The sequence below is a fragment of the Oryzias melastigma genome, linkage group LG14 (assembly GCF_002922805.2).
Source record: "Oryzias melastigma strain HK-1 linkage group LG14, ASM292280v2, whole genome shotgun sequence".
Taxonomy (NCBI): Eukaryota; Metazoa; Chordata; class Actinopteri; order Beloniformes; family Adrianichthyidae; genus Oryzias; species Oryzias melastigma.
The window spans coordinates 19316684-19326655 of NC_050525.1; the positions used below are offsets into that span (position 1 = coordinate 19316684).

Here is a 9972-nt window from a genome sequence, read left to right on the forward strand (position 1 = left end):
TATCCTGATTGGCTGTTGACTTTGTCAATTCCTCTCCTCTGTGCCATGTCTCTTATAGAGAATACATTCAACTTGGCAGAGATATAAAGCTTTGATTGCGAATAGATCTTTGGCTTAATTCTATAATTCTTAAAATGTGTAGCGATGAGTTTACTGCCTAAAAACATTTGTAATCCAACTTTGCAGATTCCACTTATTGCAGGTTATCTTTAGAACGCATTTGTCCAAGGAGGAGTATTCTAGTTCTAACCTTTTGGGAGTTAAGATTATGAGCTCCTGTGTTGATCAGTTCTATGATCCACAGGTGACTATCTCTGGCTTTGACCTGACCAGCTACAGAGACTGTCTGACCAAGTGGAACAGTGCAGTGGAGACCATGTTCACCCAGTGCCAGGCCGCCGGGGAAGTCAGATGTATGCCCGTTCGGTACGAGCAGCTCGTTCTGCACCCAGAGCTAGAAATGAGGAAGTTACTCAACTTCCTTGAACTGCAGTGGGATCCTTCAGTGCTGCACCACGAAGAGCTGATTGGAAAGGCTGGTGGGGTGTCTTTGTCCAAGTAAGCATCTAAAGCCTTTTTTTTTTTTACTAACAGTTTCTAAAAAAAATAATAGCACAAACAGCTGGAATTAAAACTGGGGTTTAAATTAGAATTTGGAGTTTAAATTAATCCTAAATAAGAGTGCAAATGCATTGTTTGAACTGAGTGCCTATAGAGATAAACACAAAAAATATTTATTGATATGAAGCTCCAACTATCATCAAAAACAGAGGCTAAGAAACAATTGTTGAAATCCTTTAATGAACAGGACTGTGACTGTTAAGCACTTTGGGCCTAGTAAAGCTAGTTTTAGCTAGTAAAGCGCTAAACAAGTATACACCTTTTTTAAGACTTTTTTTTTCTTTTGACATAACTGATCAAAAAATATTTCTTACTTTATGCTACAGAGATCATCCTTAAAAAATATATTGCTGACTGTTTTATGGAGTTGATGCTCATATCAGTGGAGGTGGGAATCTTGAGGCACCTCATGATTTGATTCAATTACGATTCAGGAGGCAACAAATTGATTATGAAACAATTCAATTATAAAACTATTACCAATGTATCCCAGATCTGCTTTTTATTTAGAAATGTTTCTTTCTACTAAAAGACACTAAACCAATATGACTTACTTTTTTTCCACCAAAGTGCATTTTTATGTAAAGATATTTGTTTAACTTATTGAGAACACAAAGATTCTGACATGAAAAATGTTCAGTTTTATAATTGAAAATCTTTCACACCATCAAAAGTGAAAAATTTTCTTTAAACTCAACAACCTTTATAAGATAATGTTAAATTTTATCATTAGCCCAGCTTTATTGAAATGCTTTTTTACCTCAAATCAAACAAAATAAACAGTGTCTAGCAAGCTACTTGAACATATTTTAGAACAGTGTTTAAACCAAAGGTTTAGAAGGACTCATCGGAAGTGCTTTTGCTGAAGCCACACTCACACCAGTAGCACCTGGACTGTTTCCCCTCTCTTCCCCCTCTGTTGTTAGTTTGCAAATTTGTTGTGTTCCCTGCATATTTAATTTTGGTGTGACGTAACTTACACGCCGTGTGACTTTTATCCAAATGACCCTCAACACTACGAAAGCCTAAATGCTTCCAAACGGTCGCTTTAATCAAAGTCTGGGCTGGTTGGATGACGAGATCTGGAAGCTCAGCTATGTTAGTGTGCTCTTCAAAAATATCAGTGAAAAACGCTTCACGATTAGTTCCATTTAAATCATATACACTTTTTATTATCAATTATTTCAAATTCATAAAACGATTCAAAATTGTTTATGGATCATAATCGATGCATCTAAAAAATAAATAAATAAATTCCCCCCATCACTATATATTAATCCTTGTTTTAAAGCAAGTAGCTTTATCCAATATGTTCCTGATTCAGTTTCAAACTGTCTTCATTTCTAAAGGTCGAACCTAAAGATTTTAAGATCCATTCCAATGAAAATATTATCTTTGATGTTTTAAGCGGAAGAAGATGGATGTTTTTAACATGTTCTTGTTGCATTTTTTTCTCAAAGAATTTAAGATTTGTTTAATATCTGAGTATTTCTTTATTCAAATCAGTGTGTAAACAAAGGGTTTATTCTAAAAGTAGCAGAGCTAACTTCCACGCCAACAGTCCGGCTCACAACCCAGAAAAGCATTTCTGATAAACTCCTGCCATGCTGCAGAAACCATATTTAAAAAACAAATATTTTGATTTTAGCCTAAAGAAAAACAAAAAGCATAATTATAATTAAAAGGGAACAATTTTACAATACAAAAAATATAGCTGAAGTGGGAATTCAAGAAATGTGTTTTAAGTTTTTGTAGCTTTTCCTTTTTTTTTTCTTTTTACAGTTAAGTTATTTTTACATTTGAAGCAGCTGACATTTAGAAAGCAAACTGTAATCAGGGCAGTATTGTAAACTAATAAACTATCAGCTTTATTTGTTTAAAAAACAGCCGTCCTGTTCCTCATGACAGACTCCTGCTGCTCCTCAGTGTAATGTGAATGTTATCATTTGCCTGAATGTTAGGTTTAGGTCCTCTTTGAGGTTTAGACTCGATTAAAATCCTGTTTCCATCTGTCCTTTTTTTTTTTTAATCATTGGCTTAGATGTAAAAGCACAAAGAGGAATAATTAAATATAACAGAAAATCTGCAAAGTGCCCTACTTTGTTTCCAAAGCCTTTCTAAATTCAGTCATGCTTATTAAGGGCTCAGCACATGCAGATGTTCCATGTGGGTGATGGAGAATTACAAACGCACAAATCTGTTTCGTAAATCCAATCCTGCAATTTTTAGACATAAAATATCTACAAAGAAAACCTCATCTGTAATAGTTTCATATTGATCACACCTTCGTGGAGTTAGAATGTATTATTTATTGAAACTTGAAACTTATGCCATGTATCTATGCAGAGTTTCTGTGCTCTTTTCAAGGCCATCTGCTTCTGTTATGTAATAGTTCTGTTTGGCTGAAAGAGACGAGGTCTAGGTAATTTAAAAACAGCGATTGATCATGACTAAATCCCATAAAAAAGGCCTCAGGGGTTGATGGGACAGTGCTGTCCATGTAATCTGCCTCTGATCGTTTAGGATTTGAATCAGTTGCTTTTCTAAATTTAAAGAAAGAAAGTCATTTATGGACTATAAAAAAATAAATAATAATATATACCCTGGCAGTTTATTTTGACGTTTTCAAGCTCTTTTCAAAGACATAATGTGATGCATTGATCTTAAAACAGAGTTCAGAGATCTTTTTTTTTGTTTCTTTGTTAATTTCTCCAATTTGGCTCAAAAACACATCATATTCAAAGACTTGAATGACTCAAAATGCTCATAACTGAATTAATCTTGACACTTGTGCATACATTTGTAAAAACATTAGCTGTGTGATTTCCCCCCCCCCCAAAAAAAATAGCAAATTTTTCCACAAAGCATGCAAATCTTTGAGGTCATCTAAAGCTTATGGACCTTCCCCCACTGTAGATTTTTCTAATTTTATGTTTCCCGTGATTTAACAGCAGCATTGCTTAAGGGAGAGCAAAATCGCGTGGGATTTAGAGGAAATCCGGCTGCTGAGCGTTGATAAGCTCAAACACAGAGTTTATTTGAAAGAATTAGGCCACGTTTGGAAAGGACTGGCATCATTATCTATCTTAGAGTTTGTTATGTAAGGATTGTTTTGTTTTAGCCATTTGGATGTTTTATAACCTTCACAAATACATTGTATTTGGTGGGGATTCTGTGACATTTGTACAGAAAACACCAAGGCTGATTTGATTGTTTTATGTTCAAAGCCATATTAACTTTCTGTTGTTTTTATGGGGTTATTATATATACATATATATATTTTGTCTCTGCAGAGTCGAGCGCTCAACAGACCAGGTGATGAAGCCTGTGAACACAGAAGCCCTCTCCAAATGGGTGGGCCATGTTCCCTCTGACGTCGTCAACGACATGGCGGAAATCGCCCCAATGCTGGCTCGTCTGGGATATGACCCCCACGCCAACCCCCCTGACTATACAAAAGCAGAGTCCATGGTTTATCCCTTCAACTCCTCACGGGTGAGTCTGAGAATCACAGACAGTTTTGATTTGTATTTTTTTTATGTAAAATTTTAAATTAAAAATTAAGTTTTATATTTTTTAAAGTCTGGATGACTATTGTATACTTTGCTTTTCTTCTTTTTTTTTCTTTTAGATTTTTATGTTCTTGTTTTTTTCTAGAAAAGGCAGATTACATTTAAATTTACTGGACACAGTTTTGTGCATATCATTGTCAAAAGAATAAATAGAAAAACAAAAATAGAACATAACATAACTAAGTGTAACAGACGAAGAAAAAATAAACCAAAATAAAAATATTTTGCTTTCTCTTGTTGCTGTAAGTCACAAACATTCTTGTAAATACAAACTTGTTCAAAAGCCCAATTCATAAACATCAAGTCATTAAATGTATTTGAAATTAAGGTTGAATTCTCCAAATAAATATGTTACCAAATGGTCCACAAAAGAAAATAAAGTGTAGCTTTAAAATAAATGAATCTACAATCTTTTATGGTTTTATTCTTAATAATGTTAAACCAATCTAATTTATTGTGGTCAGATGTGCGATTTCATGGTTGAAATTACCTGTTGTTTGACAAACTTTCTATACAAGTGGAAAAATACAAATACATACATCCGGTTATTCTAAGTTGGGACAAAACATTTCAACTCATGGACAATTATCAGTCCTCCCTTTCCTTGAATCTGTTTCCTAAATGAATACCAAAAAATTCCAGCAGGGGGCGCTTTGCATGACCAGATGAAAAAATGCTCCCTGCTCCACTCCATTCAGATGCATCCACTTGTAGAGACTATGTAGACAAGTAGATCCATAAACAGCTTTAGTCTCCTCGCCTGAGTTGGCATCTTGCTCAAAACTCTACGTCTGGATAGCTCCAATATTGCTCAGCATTTTTATTGCACCAGAAATGTTAGCTTGGGGGTGTGAGGGGCTCCAAGCAAGCAGGAGTGTGTAAACGGGGAGCTCTCTTTTTAATGAACTACTGATGAGTAACAGTTTTTAATTTGGGCTAAAATTACTAAATCATAATTAAAAGATCACTGGGATCGGTTCTAAAACAGATCAAAAGATGATCAGTGATCTGTTTAGAAAAGCTGCTGTTATTCTTGTGTACACAGTCCAGTTCATTTATACATTAAATTTCAATTCCTAAAAGGAAAGTTACAAATTTGTACATGCATGCTCTGTGTTACCACCTCGTAGCACTGCTGTACAGTTCTCTGTGATGATTCTGTTTCAGTGATGCTTGTGTTCTTTCCTCAGGGAGCAAAGGCAGCAGACACTCTTCACCCGAGTTAAACTGGACTCTCATTCCATCCTATGAACGCACCTTAAACATGGACTTCCACATCAGCAGTATTTACACTTAACATTTCGGTGTTACATGTGTAGTTTTGAATTGTTCTCAAAGACTTGCGGCGTTGAAGCGATTGGTGTCACGGCAGCAGTTGGAGGTTCAATCTCTTGCAGGTCTGCAGCTCTCTCCTCCAGAGTGGACTGTCTGCTCAGGGAAGTTTGCTGCTTCTTACAGTTCATCTCCATCATGTTCAATGTGTCTTTTGATACTCTTTTATCATGATTTAGTTTGTTTGTAATTTCATCAAAATGTGAATGTTTCTACAACAAACACACGGAGGTTCATAAAGGACTGTATATTTTTGAAAATGTATCTTTATTTTCTTACTAAATTATTTTGTTTTTTGGCCATCCATTGAGAGTTTCTAATTAATGTTGAATACTAATAAAAACATCCAGAATGTCACCTTTAACACGTTGTACTTGAATTCTCTGATAAAAGCTATGGCTCCCCCTTTTGTAGACAAAAAAAAACTGAAAACAGCTTTACGTGATGCTAATGCTAGCCCGCTAGCGTTAGCATTATTTTTATATACAGTCAATGAGTTGGTGCTGCTGCTAATGTCTGAGGAAAGGAGTAGCCAATCACAAAAGAGTCTCCGCCTTGTCTGGCTTGAAATAAATAATAATAAATAAGTCATCCTGAAAAACAGCAATGTGAAATAAAAAATGCCACTTTGGAAAATTGTAATTTTTAATTTAGAGTTTCTGGAATAAAGCCACATGATTATAATAATATTCAGTATGATTAAAAAAATATATATTATGATAAATATGTATTACTATAAAATTATTTCATAACATCATAAACATGTTTTAAAGCAAAAACATTAATAGTAATATGGTCAATTTAAAATGTGTGTGCAGATTTTTAACCATTTTATGATCTTTCTATATATTTAAAAGATTCTTATTGGTGTAATGTCTGATAGTATGATGGAGTATTAGGGCCACTTTATAAAGAACATTTTATTTTTAAAATGACGACTTTAAAGAGTAACCAGACCCTAAACTTTTTTTGGCTGTTGAACTCTATAAATGGTGCTTTAAAGGTCATGTCTGTTGGTCATGAACATATTTTTGAGAAATTAAAATAAACTTAATTCTTGAAAATATAGTAAAAACTGTTTGCATGCTGCCCCCTACAGGTTGAAGCAATGTATTACAGTTGAATTTGTGATTGGTCAACTTGTGTAAATCCCAGAAGTTCTGTATCATCATGCTCTGCAGCTCCAGTTTGAAAGCCCCGTCCACCTTTGATTTTGTAACTAACTCAGCAGCATTTTTCAAATCTGGACTGAGAATGGAGTCAGCCTCCAACTGTCCTGTTTGGTTACCCTTTAAATTATGTAAATTTACGAGAAAAAACTCATAAATTTACTGGATTAAAACTCAGAAATCTGCGAGATTTAAAGTGCTAAATTTACAAGATTTACTTCCAGATCAGTGTTGAAAAAACAAAGAAATTGGGAACCTTTTGGTGATTCAAAATCAAACAATTTCAGGGTTTGATGTTGGTAGTGCGGAGTTTCATGTGTAAAACAAAGAGCTCAGAGATACATGTTCACAGGACCGCCACTTTATTTTGACTTTTCATTCACATACCCAGAAGCCCTTTCACCACCTTACATCATGTCTCTGTCGTGCAGAAACCAAAGGAGAATGTAACGTTTGGCTACCTTTTTTCAGTTTTTTAGGTTAATTTGGCATTTAACTAATATTTTAGCTGGTTATCAACTTCAGTGTGTGCGCTACATCAATTATGCGAATGACCCAATTAGTCGACTAATCAGAAAAAATATTCAATAGTCGACTATTAAAATAATTGTTTCTGGCAGTACTAGTGTTAATTAATTAATTTCTTTCCTTTTATGGTTCACGGTGAGCCTCATTTCTTGGTGTTGGTGTGTCCTGCGGGGGCTTTTGCTCCTCTGTGGGTAGAATAGGAGGCCACTCACACCTGGTGCTTGATGGCTGGGCTGGAAAGGGCGGAGCTTCTGAGCCACACCTGATCATGTAGAAGAAACACCTGGAAAACTGAAAGCACCATATGAAAGATAATCTAAACAAATTTATGGCTTAAAAAAATATTTGGAAAGATCAAATTCTTACCTGGTCGTTAAGCAGCACATAAATAAGAGGGTTGAGGGCGGTGCTGGTCTTTGCCAGAAGGGAGGGGACTAACGTGGCAGCTGGCGGCACCGTGCCTGGCCTCCCGAAGGAGGCGAGCATCGCTACCACGCCGTATGGCATCCAGCACAGCAGATAGCTCGCCACCATAGCGGTCACCATCGAAAGAACGCGTCCTTCTCTCCACTCCACCAGAGACTGGTTTGTACTGGTCACCTAATGGGTACAAGCAATCAAACCACTGACGGACCCACAGAACACGAGAACTGGTGTCAGAGGTCAAGCTGCAGACGGACCCGCCTCTCCACGCCCCGAACAGCCAGCAGGATCCTCCCGTAGCAGAAGAACATGAGCACCAGCGGCAAGAGAAGACAGAAGATGAACAGGCAGATGATGTAGGAGCGAGCCGAACCCGAACGCCGCTGCCACTGGACCGAGCAGATGGTTCCAGGACCCTCAGGGCCATAGCTGCTCCACAAAACAACAGTGGACATGATTCATGTATTAATGCTGGTGTCAGTTTCTCCTATTACTGTTTCATCATAGTTAACGTTAATCTTGTCTGCCTTTTTTGTTTTGGTTTTGAGAAAACTTTTGCAAGTCTTTAAGAAATAAATTCTTTTTTTTTTTTAGCAAAATTAAAACATTTGAGCTTAGCTTTAGGGCATTGTTGTGATATTTTTGGCTCTACAGGAATATTTTTTTTTATTATTTATTATTTTTAGCTTGTAATTAAAAATGAACATAAATCATTTTCAGTTCTTTGACCTGCTCCATCCTAGAAGGGGTGGCAGAGTCCACGCCAGCGAGTAGAGCCAGGAGACGACCACGGCCAATCTGGCTCTGCGGTACTGAGATGGGTACGACTGGACGCCGCTGAACAGAGCAGAGTGACGCTCAAAGGAAAGCAGGGACAGAGACACCAGGGATACAACACCTACAAAAGAGACAAAAAAAAAAGAGACACTGATTGTTCACCACTTAAGTGACACATGCTTGACATGACAACTCCAAAACCATTAAAAAAAAAAGCAAGGTCCGTCTTGGTGACTTTAGATGATAGAATTGCTAGTGCTTGAATGCATGACAAAAAATAATTGGAAAAACGTTTTTTAAGCTGACACATAAACTATCAATTAGGACTATCCAGCATTTGAGCTTTTACTTTGATCTGAAAATACATTTTAAACCATGTTGTGACTATTTAAATATGCAGAAAAACACATTTTAATTTTTAAAGTTGATTTTGTAAATGTATTCACTCAAAGAGACATTTACATTTTAAAGTAACTTATTGCTGGTTTTGTTGTCAGTGCATGAAATGATTGACTGATGTTAAAACATTAAATTGAAATAAACCAAATATTACAATTCATTTTAGGTTAAAGTCGGATAAACCAAATCCAATTAAGAGCATAAATTGGTACATGTGATGATTAAATGAGTAAATTTAGGGGAAAATATAGATTGGGGAAAAAAAAAAAACAATAATAGACATGTCGAAGTTACTATAAGTTACCGAAGAGCGCGTTACAGAAGCCATACCACCGGCAGCCGTGAGGTCCGGTCAGCCACCGGCCGCGCACGCTCGCGGCGAAGCTGAGAGGAGTCCCGAACAGACAGACCAGCATGTCGCTGACGCTGATGTTGATGAGGAGCAGGCTGACCGGAGTCCGCAGCCCGGGGAAGCGCGAGAACACCAGCAGCACCAGGAAGTTTCCCAAGAAACCCAGAACCAGGATGCAGCCGAGGGCGACCGCCGCCACCGTGTGACCGGTCCGGGTCAGCGCCGCGTAGTCTGACCCGGGACCTTGATCGGTGCTGATGTTGTTGCTACGCTGCAGATTAGGTGTCGCCATGGCAACCTGGTCAAGCTTGAACAAAGATGTTAAAAAAAAGGAAGTGAAGAAATAAATGTCAAAAATTAAATAAAGTTGCAGGTTTAATGTGCATAAATAAAAAACATTTTAATTAAAAACCTTAATGCAAAAAAAAGAAAGGTTAGAGTTTGAAAGACATGTCTGGAGCTCATGAAGACTACTGGGAAATGCAGAGTGGGTAAAAAGGGAGGGACAGCTCCTCTTCCAATGAACCACTAAGAGTTGACTATACATCTTGAAATAATTTGTTTTAAAATGCAATTTGTTTACCAGAATTTAGTAACATTTTGAAAAAAAAAATACAATATATGGAGGCTTTTTTTCTAAAAATTGTTTTTAATTTAATGTGTTATTTGTGTGTGGGGCAGATTGGGGGTGTGATAAATGAGCCAACTCATCAATAATGTAAGAGGTGGTTTACTTAAAAAACAGGCCAAAAAAATCACCAGCCATGAGCTCACATGCTAAAGGACACTAAAACACAGT

At 36.7% G+C, this 9972-nt stretch overlaps 2 protein-coding genes across 4 annotated transcripts in view; one reads left to right on the forward strand and one right to left on the reverse strand.

The window, feature by feature from the left end:
• The window catches only part of tpst1l (tyrosylprotein sulfotransferase 1, like), an 18040-nt gene extending 12151 nt beyond the window's left edge, over positions 1 to 5889 (forward strand). For all 3 annotated transcript variants that reach the window (XM_036215166.1, XM_024266641.2, XM_024266642.2), the window contains 3 exons: positions 305 to 558; positions 3915 to 4116; positions 5384 to 5889. In XM_036215166.1, coding sequence (XP_036071059.1) covers positions 305 to 558; positions 3915 to 4116; positions 5384 to 5419 — 492 coding nt within the window. In that variant the 3' untranslated portion in view covers positions 5420 to 5889. The remainder of the gene's footprint in view (positions 1 to 304; positions 559 to 3914; positions 4117 to 5383) is intronic.
• A 1150-nt stretch (positions 5890 to 7039) lies between these two features.
• tmtops3b (teleost multiple tissue opsin 3b) lies at positions 7040 to 9877 on the reverse strand. Its single transcript, XM_024266646.2, has 5 exons — positions 9126 to 9877; positions 8375 to 8543; positions 7903 to 8074; positions 7589 to 7822; positions 7040 to 7513 (listed from the first exon to the last, which is right to left on the reverse strand). The coding sequence occupies exons 1-5, from the start codon at positions 9463 to 9465 to the stop codon at positions 7346 to 7348; spliced, it is 1083 nt and encodes a 360-aa protein (XP_024122414.1). The 5' UTR covers positions 9466 to 9877; the 3' UTR covers positions 7040 to 7345.
• Positions 9878 to 9972: the final 95 nt, after the last annotated feature.